Consider the following 21,337-nt stretch of genomic DNA (forward strand, 5'->3'; position numbering starts at 1 on the left):
ATAAAATTAATTTATTCAAATGCATCTATTTATTATAATTAGTAAAAAAAATTGATGAACTGAGATACAATAAATGAAAAATATTATTGAAAATAAACAATTAATGTTGTATTGGCTAGAATCCTCTTTATTTTTTACCCTTTCAATTTGTTTCCTTACTAAATATTTTGATATATAATTGTACCTAATTTGATAATTGTGAGTTTTATACTATATGAATAGAATGCATTTAAGACGAGGATCGATCTGAATCAAGCGCGTGAATGCTTGGGTACGTGGCTGCACTAAATTGAATTTAAAAAAAGAATGGGGGGCCATTTTTAGGGTTGTAGCCGTATAATAGTAATCACCAATCGCATGCCGTTGTTGCAATTTCAAAAATAAGCACATTTCTATTTTCTATTTCAATTTCAATTCAATCCTCTTTTTGTTATTAAGGTTTTCCCTCCACACTCTATCACTAATCACTCTTCACACTCTACCACCCCCTCACCCATCATTCAATTTAAATTCAACATTGTGCCACCTGCTTCAGACTGCACTTCACCAAACCACCAATTCTCAGATCAACATAACCGGTATACTCTTTTCTATCTAGGGTTCTTCTTCTTTTTTATTTTTTATTTTATTTTTTTATTTTTTTGCGATTTGCTGTTGTTTATCGTGTTCACTCTTTCACTTCGATTTCTCCAATCGCTTTCAAAAAATGTATTTGAAAGTTTTTAGATCTGTTGCATTTTGGGCTTAAAGTTTAGATTTTTATTATGATGGCTTTGATTTGTTGGGTTAATCAAATTTTTATCGCTTAATTACTGGGTGTTGATGAAACAACCTCGTTCATTCAGACATGTTTTTCCACGATGCTTTTATGAACTCCTCAATCCTTTTCTTTTTACAATTTTGCTAATTACACCCATTTTATTTTCGGTTACACCCAAGCGAATTGAATTAACTCATGTATGTTTTTAACCAAGTTCATATAGGTTACTTAACGTAGGCTATTTCGGTGTAACTGGAAATAAAATGGGGTGTAATTCATACTTCTTTTATCACCATCAATCATACTTTTCTTTACTCAGTATCAACAACCCTAATTTTTTTTATTTATAACTCGTCAAGCCTATTATTATCACATGAACTGCTTAATTATTGCAATCAATTCAACCTATACAATATGATATTTGTTGATTGTTATTGCAATTATTCTTTGATGGGTGTTCTTTTGCTGCTCCACTATTTCTTGACATTCTTTCCAAAGCACTTTTTAATATCCAATTCATAAATTAATTTTGTAATTTGTGTCTAGTCCTTAACACTAACCTCCCAGAGTTATTACAATTGTAGTGTGTGTGGACCTATAATAATGATGACATTCACAAGTGTCTAAAATGGTGTATCCCTTCAGAATTCAGATGCATTTTCAGTTTGACATCGAAAATGTTTTATAATATTTGACACCATGATAGAGGAATGGGATACACAACTATATGGATGCCATTGCTTTATGACTGTTTTCTTAAACAAATTTGTGCGCACTAATTTTTATTCTTATTCTGTCTCGTACAATGTTGCATGGATATGATTGACTTACTTGAACAGTTCTCGTAGGTTTGATTGCTATGGATCTGAATTCGCAGCAAAGAGCATTTTCAATCAAATTATGGCCTCCTAGTCAGAACACTAGACAGACACTTGTGGAGAAGGTGACCAACAATCTTACTACGAAATCTATTTTCACGCATAAGTATGGAACTCTGGACAGGGAAGAGGCTGAAAAAAATGCAAAAAGAATTGAGGACGCGGCTTTTGCCACAGCAAATCTACATTATGAGAAAGAGCCAGATGGTGATGGAGGTTCCGCGGTTCAGCTTTATGCCAAAGAATGTAGTATGCTCCTGCTAGAAGTGCTTAAAAGAGGACTTAGTAAAAACAGTGACAAAGAAGTGGTGATGTCTGATGATACTGCTGTCCCTCGTGAAACTGTTTTTGATATTTCTAAAGGCCAAAGGGCTTTCGTTGAAGTAGAAGAGGCTCACGAACTTTTGAGTCCATTAAAGGAGCCAGGAAATTCTTTCACTAAAATATGCTTCAGCAACAGAAGTTTTGGATTAGGAGCAGCTAAAGTTGCCCGGCCGATTCTTACTTCCCTCAAGGACCAGTTGAAAGAAGTAGACCTATCGGATTTTATTGCTGGAAGACCAGAAGAAGAAGCACTTGATGTCATGAGGATATTCTCATCTGCTCTAGAGGGAAGTGTCTTGAAGTATTTAAATCTCTCTGACAATGCTTTAGGTGAGAAAGGTGTTAGAGCATTTGGAGCGCTCTTGAAATCACAAGCCTGCTTAGAGGAGCTTTATCTTATGAATGACGGAATCTCAGAAGAAGCTGCTCAAGCTGTTGGTGAGTTGATTCCTTCCACGGAGAAGCTTAAGGTTCTTCATTTTCATAATAATATGACCGGAGATGAAGGAGCACTTGCTATAGCCGAGGTTGTGAAGCGTTCACCTTCCTTGGAGGATTTTCGTTGTTCCTCCACAAGGATAGGCGATGAAGGTGGAGTTGCCTTATCTGACGCTTTAGGGAATTGCATCCATTTGTGGAAGCTTGATTTGCGAGACAACATGTTAGGCGTAGAGGGTGGGATTTCTCTGAGCAAAGCTCTTGCAAAGCATGCAGAGTTAAGAGAGATATACCTGAGCTACCTGAACTTGGAAGATGAAGGAGCAATTGCTATAGCTAATGCTCTTAAGGAATCAGCTCCTCACCTTGAAGTTCTCGAGATGAGTGGAAATGAAATTACGGTCAATGCTGCTCCTGCTATAGCAGACTGCATAGCTTCAAAACAGTTTCTTGCCAAGTTGAACCTCTCTGAGAATGAACTCAAGGATGAAGGTGCAATCCAGTTAAGTAAGGCTTTAGAAAGCCTTGCCCAGTTAAAGGAAATCGATCTAAGTAGCAACGAAATAAGCAGAGCCGGGGCTCAACAATTGGCTCTCACAGTGGTGCAGAAGGCTGATTTTAAACTTCTGAACATTAACGGAAATGTCATTTCTGATGAAGGCGTTGACGAGTTGACAGATATATTTAAAAACTCTCCAGACATGCTTGGTCCATTAGATGAAAACGACCCTGATGGAAAAGACGGCGATGAAGAATCTGATGGAGATGGTAGTGCGGAGGATGAACTGGAATCCAAAATGAAGAACCTTGTGGTTGATTAAATTGTAGCAGTTGAGTCTACTATACAGTTCTGCTGCATGAGTAACTCTTATGAAATTAGTATCAGTTTATTCACTCTTAGAATTATATATGTAACAGTTAAGATGCACGTACACAACAATCAACCATTGAGGGTATATCCGGACTAGATATCGTAATCTTGTCTTCAATGTTTATTTTCATTTCATGAGATTGATGTACTATTTGCAGCTGCAACTCCTGTGGTCTTGTTGTTAGTCTAATAACACCTAGCCATCAATGCTGTGTTATTCATTATTACATGAACGCTGTGAGGAGTATGGAGTTACTCTAATGGCTGTTTACATATAACTAATGCATCTTGATTAGGATTTCATTTGTTTAGGTAGCATTTGATAAATGGGTAAAACGGATCGGAATAAACTTTCTTTTTTTTTTAATAGAATAGTCTGTTTTATTTTTGTTCTTTGCTTGCACCCTTAAAATATAAAAAATGCTTTTAGGTTTTCTTGTCTTTATTTACTTTTAATGTACGTAGCCAATACAAATCAGAGACGATGTTTCAACTTTCAACGACTTCATGTTTGAGGGGTTAGGTACCGTCATTTATCGATAATAAGCTCTGGCCCACTATTATAAGATCCTCTAAGCCCAAGCACGACACACATGAGCCGAGATGTTACATGTGAAATAAGCAGAGGCGTGTGGCCTTTAACTTGGTCAAACGATGTTGCACACGAATATGGAACATGTATCGTAGTGGGTAGTTATCCGAGTAGGATAACTCCCACACATAAAGGAAAAATGGAGTGAAACGTCTTTCTACATGCGCACAAGAAGGATGTAACGACTTCTCCCACTCAATGGTAATCCATGAGATCTATAAATGGGTAAAGTGTTCAACCTAAGGATCTAATTATTTTGGAATATATATATATATATATATATATATAGATGATCTTCTTCTTTAGCCTTGAGTATCTATTTATAGATAAAATTAGGGCTTCAAATTAGTCCTTGTTTAGTTTTGTATTGTATATTCATTTCAAGATTGTTCAACAATGATCTTATTCGGAAATAATTCTGAACAAGATATTTTTTTTTTTTTTTTAATTTGTGTTAATATTATCTCTATGTTAATAAAGATGTAAGAAATTTTTGAAGTAGAAAATTGTGTAAGTCACATTGCATGAAAATAAAACATTTTTTAAAATACATCTTTATTAACTAGTAATTGATCTTTTCTTCATGATAATTATTATCATTAAAAATCTCTCATTAAAGTTAAATGAAAACACATCTTTCACAATATTTTTACAAAATAAACTGAACAGAATCACTCATTCTATTCACTGTACATCCAGGGCTAAGTCGCGGTATACTGTCAACTAAGTCTACCAAATTCTACTTCAAGAACATGTCAATGACAACTAACAACCACAATCATAATTATAAGAATGATAAAGTGCATCTTTGAAAGGAAAAAAAAACAGAAGACAAATCTAGCAGAAATCATTTTTGGGCAAATAATCTTAGTTCTCTTTTTTTTCTATAGCAATTACTTAAAATAATAAATAATAAATCTTTGTCTTACATTTATTTGCAATTGAATATTTTCTCTAGTTAAGTTAATATATGGATGTTGCATACTTGAAGAAACCGTTACATAATACAAGTTGCTCATCATTTTTCACTAGAACTACAAGAAGAACCACGTACAATAGTTGTACAAAATTCCGGCAGCCTCAACAAAATTTAAACTTAGATCAGTTCCAATTTGCTCTTCCATTTGAAGTCTGCCCTCTCCTATCGGATACTGAACCCTGGCCAAGATGGCTTGATCTCTTCTTTTTGTGAGTATTCCAGGAGAAAACGTGCTGGTTCAAACCACCTCCGCTGACATCCTCATAAGCATGTTTCTGGAAATTTGTTCCTTCAGGCTTGAATCTCTTTGAGGAAGGAGTGACATGGAAACTATCTTCACTTGTTCTCTCACTCGCCATGGGGACAATTTTAGTCCTCGACTCTAATAAGCTTTCATCTGCCCCTGTATTATCACTGGCTTGTGCTATGCTGTCAGATGAGAGGTAATCTCTTGACTCTCTTCTTTTCCCTTTAGCTGAAAGCTTTGACATGTCTTCCCCATTCTCCATGGCCTTCATCCATTGTAGCTCACTTAATGTATCAGCATATACCACGTCTTTTCTTTTTCGCTTTCCAGTAACACCACTGTTGAAACTTTTAGCCTTGTCATCCTTTTTAATCGGAGCATAAACCCAATCTGGCAATTCATGCTCTTCCATGAGACGTGATCTGTAATTCTCCTTTTGTCTTCTCTCTTCATCCATTTTCTCAAACAGCCAAAATTCCTCATCTGATCGAGCAGCAAGGCGGTTAATTTCTCTCTCACTAGGTACATCTGCCCCAAGTGAGCTTGAACCTCGACGCATAATCACCTCCAACATCTCTCTTCTGTCCTGGGCTGCACAAATAAGAACACATGTTCAAATAGTCTTCGTATTAGCAATATGACCTAAGGAGCATTAGCGTGATGGAATCACATTACAATAAATAATATTTAGGGAGTGGTTCTTCAGAAACAAAATAAAGCAATGAATAAAATAAACCCCTCTCCCTCCCCCTTTTAGTTTCAACATGCAAAATTTCCATCTTTATAGCCCAAAGATAACTATTGATATCACTGGGACATAGCAAGTATCAAGAACTACAAACCTGTTGAAGTTGTGTTGAAAAGTCCTGCTTGAATGACTTTGGCATCAATACCCATTTTTTGTTTTGCACGTTCTAGAATCACCTCTTCAATTGATCCCACACTAACCAACACAAAAACCCGAACTTCCTTTTTTTGTCCAATGCGATGTGCTCGGTCCTCGGCTTGTTGATCCATTTGTGGGTTCCAGTCACTGTCAAAGATTATAACTGTATCTGCTGTTTGTAAGTTCAAACCAAGACCGCCTGCCCGGGTGCTCAAGAGAAACATAAAGTATGGGGAGTCAGGAGCATTGAACTTCCGTAGTAGAGAGCCTCTTTCTTCAGTTTTTGTTGAGCCATCAAGTCTAAGATACTTGAAATCATGAAGTCGTAAATAAATTTCGAGAGTGTCCATGAGTCGAGTCATTTGTGAGAAAAGGAGGACTCTGTGACCAGCTCGGCGAAGTTTTGGGAGCAAACGGTCAAGAAGTTCAAACTTACCTGATGCTCTGACAATCTCCTCCTTACATTTATACATATCATAGTCTCCCACAAAGAGGTAAGGATGGTTACAACACTTTCTGAGTTGCATGGTCAAGTTCTGTAGACTTTTTGATTTTCCAGAACCTACAAATTGATTTACATTTAGGAAAAGGTTTGTAATGCAGGTTCTAATAAATCAGGCTAACATAGAGAATCGAGAACTCGTGTAATAATATAGGGGTAGTTGTTTTTTGGAACAAAATACAGCAAGGTACAGTAAAAGGAGATTGCAAACCACATTTATGTTGAATTCAGTCATATTTCACCAATTCATTAAAAGTTGCAACCGGCATAGAGATTTGTAGGAGAATCAGGAGATATGATTTTTATTCACCTTGATTTTATTTTATCCTAGTACGATTTATTTGTATTTATTTCAGTCCATTACTAGTCCTAATTATTCGGACAACATTTATTGTGATTTATTCTATATAAATACTATAGTATTACTTTCTACAATATTAACAAGGAATGTATATACGTAAGCTTTATGGTTTACTTCCTGAAAGATGGGCTAAATTAAGTCAATTACATTTTGAAAACACAACTAAACTCATGGGTTCTGAAAACTAACCAACAAGGAAACAAACAGCATGAGATGGGAATATACAAATACATTTGGCATACCAATATTAAAAAACTGAGTATTTTGGAGGAAAAATGCATTTATGAGTGTAAACATTGAAGAGGGTAACTGGAATACCGACCGTTGTCCAAACCAACTCTGCCTACGTCAGTAACTTGTTGATAATAAACTTTCTGCCAGGCTGACATATCGCATTTGAGTATGACCTGAGATTTCCCAGGAAGAAATTTTTCCACCTCATCCTTTTTCCTTCTTAATATGAAGGGCCTTATTACCTGAGAGTGAATGAAACAGATTAGAAAAAAGTTGAAATAGTAAAGACCTAGAAAGTTAGAAGAGAGAAACACACTTGATGCAGACGCCGAATGATTAATAGCTGTTCTTCATCTGATAGAGAAACATCAACTCGGTCTGCAAAGGGGGCATTGAACCAGTCCTCGAAATTCTGAACAGAGTTGAAAATATTTGGAAGGAGAAAATTAAGCAGGGACCACAGTTCCTGCAAACTGTTCTGAATCGGAGTACCAGTCAACAAAAGTCTTCGTTGGATGTGATAGCTGCACACACGAAAATTCCAAAAATTAGAGAAAAGGAGCTAAACCATCTGAAGGGTAACACCAACCTGTTAGGTAATGACTTGAGCACATTGACTATGCTGTGCTATGCATGGTTTTGAAAGATATCCCACTGTACTTTCATGATTTGTTTTCTTTACTTCCGGCCGGGCACACAAGTTGTGTAGCCATATTACATATAAAATGGAAGGATATATCTAACCAATATTTTAGGGGAATTGAACATATTAAACAGTGTCGCCAATAATCACTGTGTAGAATCATACCTATTGTCCAAGGTTCTTGCCAGAACAGACTCGTGATTCTTCAACCGATGACCTTCATCCACAATTAGGTAGTTCCATTGAATTTTCTTGAGAAATGCTTTGTCTCTCATTATAAGATCATAATGTGTTATCATAACATTAAACTTCCCCTCTCCTGAGTATTCTTCCTTTATTGCTTTTCTCTCGTCCATTCGTCCATCATAAAGAATCGTTGTAATGCTGTATTAGAAAGAAAAGGCACAAGTGATTCGAAAGCAAATATGGTGTGCAGAATTGACAGAGTGATAATTCTATCTTTCTTCCCAAAAGGGAAGCAGGGAAGAAAATAATTTGCAGTTCTCCTAGACATACCTAGGAACCCATGTTGAGAATTCAATGATCCAGTTTGGCAAAACAGCCTTCGGAGCAACAATCAAGTGGGGACCAGTCACACCTTTGTATTCCATAAGGTATGCTATGAGAGCAATCGTTTGTATTGTCTTCCCAAGCCCCATTTCATCAGCCAAAATACCATTTAAGTTGTTATTAAACAAAGAAAGCATCCATTGGAGCCCCTCTATCTGATATGATCTTAATTCTCCACCTTGAAGTATAGACGGTTGTTCAGTTACCTGTAGACAATTAAGTTTGTTATACTTCCAATGTACAACTTTTATCAAGAAACAATTGATAAGAAATAACTTCTCAAATTTCTTTTTCTAAATAAAAAAAGAAACAAGAAAGACAGAAAATATTACAATGAGTTCAAAGGATAAGGAATTCTAGTAAACATGAGAGCAAAACAATGATGAAAATAAAAAATGTCAATAAAGAATGGCTGTCAATCCTTCACCATATCAGTAAAGGAAACCCCCACATAAAAAGACAAATATGCATTACACCAAATAGAAACCAAATACCTAAATTTATCCCAATCAGTTGAAATGGCAAACATCTAATAAGGAAACAAACTTCATTGCATTTCTCTCCAAAATGTGAAATAAAGTGATTTGCAAATGCTTTACCTTTTCCTGAATTGAATGTATGGCAGAATTGTATTGTCGCTGACCTTCAAGTAAATCTCTAGAGTCACCATTTTGATCAGAATCTATCGCATCTATATCTTCATCAAGAGGTGATTCCTTAGAAATTCCATTCTTCGAAGCCTCTGACTCAGGTAAATCAGCTTCGGAATCTTCCAAGGGTTCAATACCATCTGAATTTTTGAAGTCCTTTTGACGTTGAACAGCTGCTCCTAAATTTACCAGTAGTTTATTTGTTTCTTCAAGAAGCAAAGTTAATCTTTCATTCTTACTCTCTTTCACCATTCTCATGTAAGCTTCTTGATCATCAGCCTTCAAGGCTTGGAATCTCAATTTCTCAGCTCGGGTTGCCCTTTGTCTCTGCCTTCCATGCCATGCCTGCAAAATCATTTATGGGAACTCATAAGCCATGTTCAAGTAATGATAAATTATCTCTCAACCCACAGAGCAAAAATGTCATGAAAAATTACATAGAACTGTCTAGGAATGAAAAGGCACAACTTCAAAGTTCTCCAACAGATTTTGGAAATAAATTTTTCACATGAGGACAAAGAAGAGCTTCACAATGTTACCAGTATAGCATTAGTCATTACCATCTACAAGGGTGCTTGGGTAAACAACTTAATAAGAGAGTGCTTATCATATAAGTACTCTTACATACACTGACATGGATCAGTTGTGAGCTCAACACAAACACTTGTTAAAACCATAATCGCATCTTTTACAATAACAGAGGAAAGAAAGAGGAAGAAGGAGTGTACCTGGACACCATCATTCCTCTGTTTTCTCCGCTTCAAAGAAGCTTGAATTTGTAATTGGAGCTCACGGACAGAATTTAGTATTTCTGCAAAAAACCTTCTTTTCGTAGTTTCTATATGATTTTTCTCCACCTCTTCTAATCTTGACAGTCTCTGCATGTCAGGATCTATATGAGATAAGAAGTACAGACTAATTTCATTCCATGTTCAGATACTGGAAAATCGTGCATATATCAGGGAAAAAAGAAATTAAACCACCACACTCCAAGTCATGTATATTTAACTAGTATATATGTGGCAGTTCATTTATAAATGTTAACATTCCTGTTAAAATTATATTTCCTGGTTCCTCCATAATTGTATGCATATTGTATTTGCATGTAGGTATGTCGGCCTGTGATTTCAACCTGCCATGTGTTGTTCCTTTATTTGTAGAATGAATTGATAAACAACAATCAGATTATGATGTATTTAAAATGAGAAGACAGCCACGTCCTTTCTTTGCTTTCCCCAGGTAACAATGTTTATGATCCTAGATTTACATAAGATAATAATGAATTTTTCAAGCCTAAGCATAATAAAAAACTATTGTAGGAGTCTAATATCAATTAAAGGAGTTGACCAATAAAAGGATATAAACTGACTTCATCAATGAAGCCTCAACATCTACAAATGTAAACTATAATCTATGATATCCATGCTACAGAAAGCAAGTTAAAATCCAAAAGTGGAGGAGGGGAGAAATTATTGCTAACAAAAATAGAAGATCACCTCAGAATCCCGTCTCTTCCTTAACTGATCATCAGCATCCATGGCAAATGGATCTCCAACACCATATAATGGACGACGCAATCTCATCATTCCCCAATCAAACAATTTCCTGTCAGGATATGCACATTCAACGTTGAGCCAGTATTCAGAACTCACATCACACCGAACCTTTGACTGCAACTCTGCTAACTGCCATAGGAGAAGTCCTTGGAAACAAGGACACATTTATTGTCATTTCTCGGTTGTAGTTGAAATAGAGAAAATATACAAATTAAGGTTAAAATACAATTTTGGTCCCCCTGTATTTTGAACTTCATTCTTTTGGTCCCCCTATTTTATATTTCACAAATTTGATCTCCACGCATGTTATTATTAAGTACTTTTTTAATTGCACTTTTGGTATGACACCAAAAGTGCAAAAAATAAAATCTAATTAAAAAATTGCAGGGACCAATTTTACAAAAATAATAAGTATGAGGACCAAATTCGTGAAAAATAAAATAGGAGGCCAAAATCGAAATTGGAGGATCAGAACTGTATTTAAAAATAAACTAATTGCCTCACTAGAAATTATTTTTAAGCTGGTTCCCTTCATGGTGATGATTTAGCAATAAAGGTGTTGCATCTGTTGAATGTTTGACATTTACTAATCAAACTAAGTCATAGCTTACGGGGAATAGAAGAAAATATAATGGGAACAGTTACCTGTTTTTGTATCTTCCTAAACAGAAAATAATTTCATATAGCTTCTAATAAAAGAACAAACCCTATTAAGAAAAGTATACGTAACATTGACATGGCTTACGATAAGTGAAGGACGATTAGGCGCCATACTATATGGAATTTCATCAATCAATTTGTGGAATATAGACAACACTAATCACTAGCAAGTCTTTTTCCACTAGATGGAATGGACTACAGGAAGTTGGACATGATATACAACAAAAAAGCATTAAGGTTAGACGTGACTCACAGTACACTAAGCATTGAAGAAAGATTCAAGAATCAATTTTACCTTCAGTCCATAAAGTTCAAGCAGGCACTTGGTCTGCAGGTCCTCTCCCCTGCTTGAAGGCAATTCTGGTTCAAAACAGCAAAACATTTCTTTAGTAAAAGTGTAAAGATTCTTATTTAGAGATCACTTCCATTTATTTGATATGGTATTTGGGGAGCCAGCATGTTCAGAAATATCTTAAAGCTACTTGTCATGTCAATACAACAATGAAGTTTTCAGGCTGATAAATGGGTTGCAGAAGGAATCTTCATCCTATTAATCTTCAAGGAAGATTATCGAAATAAAAATCATGACATGTTATCATGAGGTGTTTGATGAGGCTTCCAGGAGCTGCAGTATCATGGGTCACTTGATGCAGCAGAGAAGCAAACCCTTCTCCTTCATGACACTGGTGCAAACTACATCCAATTTTGGCAAGCTTGTTCAGTTATCTTCACTTAGAACACGCAATATGCAATTGGTATCTAATCAAGAAGTATCTGAACCACATATGACTGATAAGCCATCTGTGGTTTAGCAACACCGAACTTGTGAAAACTAACAAATAAAATCTTGAGCTTAACCATTACATAGATTGGTTGAGAGGGAGTTTTTGAGAAACTTATTATACTCCAAAACTTAAACGCATTTACACTATACAGTACGACATGTTTATAACTTAATGGAAGACTCGTGTGAAGAAGATAAACACACTTGAGCATTCTTGAAGCTTGTCAAAATTGTCAGAATGTGAATGATTATGTCTCTCTTAATAAGATTGATGATTATAATGGATGATTGCTTGGAGAAATGGATGATCCTCAAAAGGCATAAGTATTTGGTAATGTATTGTTAACCCAATATGGAGCATATCACACCAAGCTCCAAAGTGATGTGGTTTGAGGGCTTACTTCCTCAACCTGCTTTTCTCCTATGGACAACACTAACATAACCAAGCAATCATCCTAACCACATAATCCTTTTGAAATATATGCATGTCATAGTTCCAGCTAGCTCAGTAGATGGGCATGCACAAGTTACGCCTCTATGGATCAATAGTAGTGCAATAAGTTGTTGCACTACTAAACAAGTAACAACATCATGCAGGCATATCAACCAACAGTAATTAAAACAAAGTCAGCCTATATGAATAAAACCTGAATACACATAAATACACATACACACAATACAGGTATTTTCTTGTTGCTAAAGTTGTTAACCTTCAAGCTCATTTAACCGATGCCGAATCTGACTTTGATGACGGTTTTCCATTGCTTCCTCCAATTTGAAACCTGACGCACACTTTGGGCGCTGTCTCCATAGTGCATCTTCAAGATCTGTTATTAAATCATCTCTGGAACTCTCTACATCGCCCTGCATTCATTGAAAAGAGAAACATTATTACATAATTCTTATCAAAACTAAGCAAGAAATATCATAACACACAACTGACTAATAAAAGAACAATCTAGAACCAAACAACAACAGAAGTTTACAGTTAAGCAAACAACAAAACGAATTGGAATAGAATACATGTATAAAGAAAACAAAAGTAACACTACTAGTTCTTTGAAATAATGAACTAGCAAAAGGGCAGAATATCTTCCCTATACCTTTTCAAGATGAATTTACACAAAAATCAGTTCAAAATAAACAGCAATTGAACTAATTCAAATAAAAATCGAATTTCATATAATTTTTCAGTTGATCCATCTCTTGAACGATGGAAAATCAGTATTTAGCGACTATACTAAGAGAGAGACTTTCTCTCACAAAAATTCAACGGAATTTCAGCATGCAATTTCAATTGCAAAATAGATTTAACCTATAGCACTAAAAAAAATCAAAATAAACAAGCGCTAGAGAGAAAAACACTTATCCGCGAAGGAAAGAAACAAAACAAAGTCCAAAAGAACTAACGCATCGGAATTGAATACAGTTAAATCGAAAAAGAAAAAGAGAAGAAGAGAAGAAGAAGAAGAGGTACACTACATTTACATTGTTGTTGTGATGATAGATGGAAGAGACGGAGTTGAGAAGATGAGGAGGGAGGGGAACGTCGCGAGAGAGAAAGTTGAGGGCACAGATGAGTGTTTTGGTGTGTTGTTCCTTCTCCTTGTTATTGTCCTCTTGATCTAACGGCATGGACATGGCGGGAGCGTGTGAAACGGTCCCGTTTTTCTTTATTCTTTAACCAATATTTGAAATTATCAACTAATCTCTTGCTTTCACGCTCACGAAGTCACGAAACTATTAACAAACGGGTTTACGGACTCTCTCACGCTCTGTTTTTGCCTCGTGTTTAACCTCCACGCACAAAACCCTTTCGTTCTTCGCCTTCTTTCGGTATTCGTATTTAGGGATCAATTATTATTATTTTTAATTATTTTAATTTATTAATTATGTATTACAAAAAAGTACTCTATTTTCCCTTCAGCCGAAACACGCATCTTTTATCTATTTATTTGCCCTCATTTTTTAGCAGTGGTAAATATACTTGCAAATGAATGGGGTAATTAAAAAAAAAAATTCAAACAAACATCCATTCGTAATTGGGGAACCAATTGTTTTTATTTTATTATTATTATTATTATTATTATTATTATTATTATTATTATTATTATTATTATTATTATTATTATTATACTACCAAAAAAGGTTACTCTTACATTTATATTTTATACTAACAATTAATTTTATTTTTATAATAAAGTTACATTTTTTCTTGGAAAGAATAAATATACCGCAAATGTAAATTAATTTTAAATATAAGTAATTAATAAAAATTATTGTAAATATCATTGTAATAATATAAAATAATTATACAAGCAACTATTTGTATTGATAATTAATATAAAATTATTTCTAATAATAGTACATGTCTATTAAATTATTTTTCTTTTATATTTAAAACGGTGTTGTTATTCATTTGTAAAGACTTTTGTGCCTCTTTTTGAGTAAATTCCCTTTTTTTACTTTGAAACATAAAACTTATTTTATTGCTTTGTGAAAAATTAAAAACTTATTTTGTTATTGCAAAATAAGAAAGTCAAACTTTATTATAGCCCCTCTCCTTTTATAATATAATCTACACTTTTATTCCTTAATAAGTATGTATATATGTACACTAATCTATTTAATATAATAATAAAAATTCAATTTTTTAATCTCTATTATTTATAATTTCGAATTCTTACCATCAATTATAACAATGTCTAAAGCCAATAAAAAAAAATATATACTTAAAATTTCTTTTTTATTTTGTAAAAAAGATTATTTTTTATCTTTTAAAGTGATTAAATCAATAATAAAATGTTTAAATTTAGTTATTATTGTAAATGAAAGTTATAAAGATTTATTTTTAGATTAGATGAAAGTTATAAAGATAAAAAAAGAAAATCTATAATAATGTTTAAAGTCATTTTAGAGAAAGTTCGTTTGCGCTTCCTTTCAATTTAATCTTTAAACTATTATTCTATCTTTTATTTGATTCTTACACTATAAAAATATAATAAACAGTTCATAAACTTATCAATTCATTAGTTTAGTCTCTTACTTGCAATAGAAATAAGAGAGGAATAGTTGTTCTTGAACTAATTTTGTGGATTTAAAATAATTTAGAGAGTTTTTATTGTATATATTTCAATAATTTATCGACCAAATTATTGAAAAGAAATCAATAATTTTAAAATAAAACTAAAAATTTATTCAAATGGTAGGTTTTGTTTCGTCATTATTCAATCAAATAAAAATATATAAATTTATAAAATGAACAATAAAAACATATTATCTGACAAACACATTCTAACACATTCTATTTTATTATTCATTCTAACAAGTTATGTTCAAAATTTGTAATTGTTAAATACTACTTTACCATTTTCTTTTGATAATAATGACTACCATTCAATCACAATCTACCACCACATCAAATAATTGCATAATATTTTTTCCAACTTTTTATTTAATACATCAACATGAACAAATTGTGATTAATTGATATGTAAAATAACTTTACATTCACATAGAACAACATTTAATCTGATTTAACGGAGGTGCACGGTATATTGTTGTTGTCGGGTGATTTGAAAGAGGGTTTTCCTAGCGTTTGAAGAAAGATGGAATTGTTGGTAGGTTTCATGTTCAGAATTTTATACGGACATTCAATAGCAATTCACTATTTTGGGGCATAAGCATATTTTGCAACTGCGCTTCAAAAATAACTGTAAAACTCTCAATTCTTGAACTACAAAAATATTCCCCTTTTCATCAGTTATTCTTTGGTGTGAGAACTAATGAAAAAAGCTGGAGACTAAATTAGAGTTTACTCCATCCTGATGGACCAAATTATGACTAACAATTATATTTCTGAATTACATCTATAAATGGAACACTGTTTGCGAGTCTTACAAGTTACAAGCAAGGTAAACCAGAGAGTGTTACAACATCCAGAAGAGTCTTCAAGAAGAATCCCATAACATCATGGCCAGTTCAGGGTGGAGGTTAGATGGGCAATTTCAAATTTTGGTTTTGAAAAATTGCCCCTGTTTCAGTTGCTGTCATAATTTGGGGAATCAATGACTGAACTACATAACTTTTAAGACAACAATACTTAAGCCAGCAATGCTCGGTTTATTGGTTCCTGGAAGTACTGAAGAGATATCAGAATAGCCTCCTACAAAACAAAAATGATGAGGATTAAATAGAAAAATTAAACAAAAAAACATAATAAAAACAAATTGATCAAGGAAAAATTAGGCAGATAGTACCTCTGTTCGAATTGTTCGGCTCCCCTGATGAGGACATGTATTTAAATATATATTGAATACTTCCTGTGCATTTTTTCCCTGCATTTTTTAAGGGGTGGGGATTACAATGAAGTTTGTACATTTAACATGACATTAGAACCTAAGAAAGACAAATGTTTTCATGTGAAAAAGATTCCATAGAAGCATCCAATTATAATCAGGATTTAGACCAATAAAGTTTTCCATTTCTAATCCTGAATATAATTGAGAGCACCCTTCAACATAATTGGGATCTTTTTCATATGAAAACATTTGTCTTACACAGAAATGTGGAACAGTGCGATACCTTATAGTTATCATCTTCCTCGATACTCTCTTCCAACCCAGCCAATCCACCAAAGGTGATCAATAAATGTCTACAAATTCAATGAATCAAACAATTAATAAACCAATTCAAATAAAAATACCTTGAATCATCACACAGATATATTAGTTTGAATTTCATATTTCAAATTTAATCAGCAAGTGAAGCTCAAAATATGTAGATGTTATAGAGAAAAGAAAACATTAAAAAGGAATTTCCTTATGATTAGTTGCATTTCAGTGTTTGAATAAGGGTGAAACAGTAAATGTGCTTGAATCATCACACAGATATATTAGTTTGAATTTCATATTTCAAATTTAATCAGCAAGTGAAGCTCAAAATATGTAGATGTTATAGAGAAAAGAAAACATTAAAAAGGAATTTCCTTATGATTAGTTGCATTTCAGTGTTTGAATAAGGGTGAAACAGTAAATGTGCTTGAATCATCACACAGATATATTATCAGTCATTGTCTCTTCATTTTCTTTACTCCCATTTTATTTCCTATCATTCTCTTTTTGTAATAGTTGCAGGAGCCCGTTTATTGAGCCATTGGCTAGCGATAACTTCAATCTAACATGTACTCTTGGGCTTGGCAGGCCGTAGTTTGTCATCAATATTCATATGAAAAATTTTCACTTCAGAAATATAGAAGAATTGAAAAGAAAACAGATTAGTAGGAAGGCAAGGGCCGCTTTCGAAATCCATCTCTTAAAATTAAAAAAATTGTTCACTTAAAGCACTAAGCTAGCACTCTAACAATAAAATTTGTGCAGCTGATGTCAAAACTCAAAACATGAGTACCTGAAGGAAGGTATTTCAAGATCTGATGACTTAATAATCTGACCATGCTCAGAGGTACCAATAACATAATCATAGCCACCCTGTCAAGATAACAAGTCAATAAATGAAAGGGTTCATGAATCATGAGTAAGATTACGGTGGTCAATGAATAATAAATAGGCTATGGATATTAAAAGACAGAGACGTGTGTCTGGAAGGTTGAGAGGATACCTTGTATGTACAGTCATTAAATACTGAGCTAATATTGTGAGCATAACGCACTTGATATCCCCAATATGCTCCATCCTCCCTAGGCGTGGATGATGAGACAACCTCACGTGGTAAATCTAGATGAAGTACAGTGTTACAAATCAGCTTATATTCATATAGCCAAGGAGAAATTCTAGAATGAATTTTGAATATAAAAAATATCTTTTAAACAAGAATGAATCATATTGTCATTGTGTGTTAGCAAGGCACACAAAAGAATACTTTAAGATCATAGGATATGTAGAATAGAAAAGTGACAAAAACCAAAGGAAGAATAGCAAATAGAATTAGAAAGCATATTTCTCCAACATAGAAGAAGAGCATGCTGCTGAAGTTAACTCACGAGAATAAAAAAGATAAGCAAAAATTGATTGATTACCAGAGTCCAAATTACGGTTTGCACCCATGGCCACAGTAACTCTTTTTCCAGGTTCAAGTATTTGATCAACCACAACATGCTGCATATGTCATGCAGTGAATCAGATCATATAGAAATGAACTCAAGCCTACTTAATAGCAATTTTACTAGAACAAAATCTGGTCACAAGTGGTTTAATCTATATTGTGGTATAGAAAGGCTCATTAATACAGTAATGCTATACACTTTCTATACGCTACTGTTGTCTATTATCCTGAATTTCTGTTTTCTAGCATCTGTATCAGTTGCATATTCTATAGTTTAACTTCTGTTTAGTAACTTCAGTTAGAAGCCTAGACTAATCCAGAATATTCTAACATGTAACAATCTATATACTTGAAATTCAATTGCAAACTAAGCAAACTAAGATTTAGATTTTTATTTTTTCAAACATCAATTCAGAATTTCAGTTTTCTTTCATTTTCATTTTCTATCTTCTACCACAGTATAATAATCAATAAATGTAATGACGATTAGCAAACATTGCAATTTTCACATTAAAATGGAAAAAAGGGGAAGGAAAATGTAAGAGAAACAGGAATGATGTGATGACATTCCATGCAACCCTCATTGAACTTGCTGTCAGATGCTGTTGTTCAAACAACTACATGGCAAAGATGCACGAAAATGTGGATATAAGACAATAAGATGTCCTTGGGCAGGATGTCAAAGAAGAAACAAGGGAAATCAAAAGAAAATTGAAAGGGAAGTAAAAAATAAGTTTTGGGGCGAGAAATCTATGAAATGTGTACCCGTACCTTAAATAAGCCAACATCAACTAGTGTTGCCCCAGAGTTTGAATGCCTTTCTTTTATTGTGACACCTAAGAAGTTAGTTCAATGTATCAAAACCTAGCCAGCGTAACCATGAAACAAAACAACAAAAGTGTAACAGCAATCCCATTGCAAAAATATGTTTCTGCTTCAACAATTTTTTAGAAAAAGGAGTTCTAATAAGAAGTCCTTTTGAGTCTTAAGAAAGGAAATAAATTAGACAGAGTGGAAACAAGCAAGCTAATCTACACAATAAAGGTGGTCCATTTACATATCCATTAGGGAGAATTGACTACAAGAAGTTAATAACCAAGCATTATCCCCAAAAGATAGGGTGATCAATGGATTAATCAACACCACTGGACACCAAGAAAAACCAATTTTTCCATAAACACGTTTAGAGAAAGGGCCCTCTGCAATAACTCCTCATATATTATTCTTAGGTTTTCCTCCCTTCAAAATAACTTCCTTCCATTTGATTTGCTTTTCTCACCACAGCCTCACTTCTCACACAAGCAAACAACCTAATATGAACTCGAATCATAATCTCCTTATTAGGTGTGTCATTCTAATTGCAATTTTCTAACAAATTAGTTCATTCTAGATTTCATCTCTTTTTCATGCATGCAAGCTCATTATTTACTTCAGTATTTTCGTCTATAGTCTATACTCTTGTTACTTGTTAGTACCTCATTGCCCAACATTCATTAGCATGGAGCATCTATAACCTTATAGCTGTATGGTATTCATATAATTTTCCTGTGTGTTTGATAGGTGCTTTGCAATTACGAACTACAACCCAGTTAGAATGCAATGGCTCAAATTAAAGGACCTTAACCGCTCAATGCATGAACCATATATTTCAAACCTTTCCATGGCTTTTGATTAGTTGATTACTCTCTAAAAAGCAAAAGAGAAGTATACAAAAATAATACTGATAACAATGAATTAATCTTTAAACATAAAACAACTATTGATTAGATCTACATAGCGATATAACATGGGTGGAGCAGGTTCATACATGGAGTACTAAAGAGATGAAATATGTTCTCCTGAGTATAAAATTCTAATTAACAGCGGCAATCATTGACAAATGTGAAGGTGATGGGGGTTATAACCTATAATTCAAAATCAAACCCAGATAAGGATGGAAACTAAATCATTCTTACATAACCTTTCTTTATCCACTGCTGCAATTAGAAATTCTAACAGAATACAAAGGCCTACCTTCCCGATACGGACCCCACTCGTGTTTGCGCAAATGGTGTGGAGCATCAAGGGGTGGCAACATCCCCTGCAATGTGCAATAAAAAACACAAAATTAAAGCATGAACTATTAGTCAACACAATAGTGATTCTGAAAATTAAGCTGCAGGAAAATTGGTCCAACCGCTAATCTTAGGCTGTTATGCTTTGGAAAGAGAGCCCTCCTCAAATACTGAGGCGTCTCAAGATACTGCAATATTCGCATGAGAAAATCTGAACTACTTTCTTCAACTGAATTATCCGCCACGGTATTATCTTTATCTGCATTACGTCTATTGTCAAACACAACCACCTATGCATATACATAAATACCGGTTCTTTGTATCAGCAACATGAAAGACCAGGAAAAAAATCACAATACCATTGAATAACAATAACAGAAATAATATTTTGACACATAGAGTTGACAATGTTTTCAACAACAATTTGGATAGTTAATATAGTTCAAATATGTGATTAATTACGTTCAGTAGATAATTAACGAATATTGCAAAATGTTGCAACCAGTAACCATCCACCGTAACTAACCACAATTTTGAACTTCGTTAACTATAATTTTTACATGTTCAAATATATCTGATATCCATTCATTAATTATCCATATTGTGTTCAAATATACATGTCTTTTAGGTGTTTAAATATACATAACATTCTTTAGCCATAATTTGTGTTCGAATATACACCTGAATATTGAGGTTAACGAGGATGGTTAATGAATTGGGATAACTGGTAATATTCATTAAGCATCAACATAATTAACTATTTTTTAAACTGCATTGTAAAAAATTACTGTGAAATTTGTTTGGCAAAATAACACAACTCTAATAATAATAATAATAATAAGAGTAACATTTAAAATGTAGAAACAGCATAAGCCACCTCGTTGATTCGAAAAATAGTTGCGGCGCGAGCAATTTGACCAGCCAACTGAAAAGAGGAACCCAAAAAATAAATATTCAGAATGAAGAAGCGTTCGAAAAAAGAATGGTTTTGTGTTTGAAATAAAAGTGATTCGAAGAAGGGTACCCTACCCGAGTAGCGATTTCGAGGGTTTGAACGTTGTCAATGATGGAAGCAGGGACGGCTATGCTGACAGTGGGTATATCGTTTGTCTTCTTCTTATTCTTCTTAAGCTTCTTCTTCTTAGGGTGAGAATCATCACTGTTTACTTCTGCTTCCGCCTCTGCATCTGTTGTCAGCCGCTGCTTCTTCTTCGCCATGTTTACAATCGATAGAGAGTTGGAGAAGGGTTTTCGCAGTTCCTATGTGTATTTTCACCTTGTAAACAAA

At 33.9% G+C, this 21,337-nt stretch overlaps 3 protein-coding genes across 6 annotated transcripts; 1 reads left to right on the forward strand and 2 right to left on the reverse strand.

The window, feature by feature from the left end:
• Positions 1-309: 309 nt before the first annotated feature.
• LOC101502866 (uncharacterized) lies at positions 310-3,569 on the forward strand. 2 transcript variants are annotated; one of them, XM_012714688.3, is made up of 2 exons: positions 310-578; positions 1,600-3,569. In XM_012714688.3, exon 2 carries the CDS (start codon positions 1,620-1,622, stop codon positions 3,219-3,221), a length of 1,602 nt encoding a protein of 533 aa, XP_012570142.1. In that variant the 5' UTR covers positions 310-578; positions 1,600-1,619; the 3' UTR covers positions 3,222-3,569. The 2 variants fall into 2 exon arrangements, with proteins under 2 accessions (XP_012570142.1, XP_004496765.1); XM_004496708.4 differs by having other exon boundaries at positions 1,609-3,569.
• A 1,132-nt stretch (positions 3,570-4,701) lies between these two features.
• LOC101502331 (probable ATP-dependent DNA helicase CHR12) lies at positions 4,702-13,767 on the reverse strand. Of its 3 annotated transcripts, none has more exons than XM_004496707.4 (12): positions 13,424-13,767; positions 12,646-12,799; positions 11,447-11,511; positions 10,432-10,620; positions 9,664-9,813; positions 8,885-9,280; positions 8,232-8,491; positions 7,881-8,099; positions 7,389-7,596; positions 7,161-7,314; positions 5,932-6,537; positions 4,702-5,680 (listed from the first exon to the last, which is right to left on the reverse strand). In XM_004496707.4, the coding sequence occupies exons 1-12, from the start codon at positions 13,574-13,576 to the stop codon at positions 4,965-4,967; spliced, it is 3,270 nt and encodes a 1,089-aa protein (XP_004496764.1). In that variant the 5' UTR covers positions 13,577-13,767; the 3' UTR covers positions 4,702-4,964. The 3 variants fall into 3 exon arrangements, with proteins under 3 accessions (XP_004496764.1, XP_004496763.1, XP_012570141.1); XM_004496706.4 differs by having other exon boundaries at positions 13,418-13,767; XM_012714687.3 differs by lacking the exons at positions 12,646-12,799; positions 13,424-13,767 and having other exon boundaries at positions 10,432-10,637.
• Positions 13,768-15,637: 1,870 nt separating this feature from the next.
• LOC101503190 (uncharacterized) lies at positions 15,638-21,337 on the reverse strand. Its single transcript, XM_004496709.4, has 11 exons — positions 21,079-21,337; positions 20,927-20,974; positions 20,172-20,339; positions 20,009-20,075; positions 18,767-18,831; positions 17,970-18,048; positions 17,552-17,667; positions 17,342-17,421; positions 16,520-16,589; positions 16,195-16,272; positions 15,638-16,100 (listed from the first exon to the last, which is right to left on the reverse strand). The coding sequence occupies exons 1-11, from the start codon at positions 21,265-21,267 to the stop codon at positions 16,038-16,040; spliced, it is 1,023 nt and encodes a 340-aa protein (XP_004496766.2). The 5' UTR covers positions 21,268-21,337; the 3' UTR covers positions 15,638-16,037.

Source organism: Cicer arietinum, chromosome 4 (genome assembly GCF_000331145.2).
Source record: "Cicer arietinum cultivar CDC Frontier isolate Library 1 chromosome 4, Cicar.CDCFrontier_v2.0, whole genome shotgun sequence".
NCBI classification, from domain to species: domain Eukaryota; kingdom Viridiplantae; phylum Streptophyta; class Magnoliopsida; order Fabales; family Fabaceae; genus Cicer; species Cicer arietinum.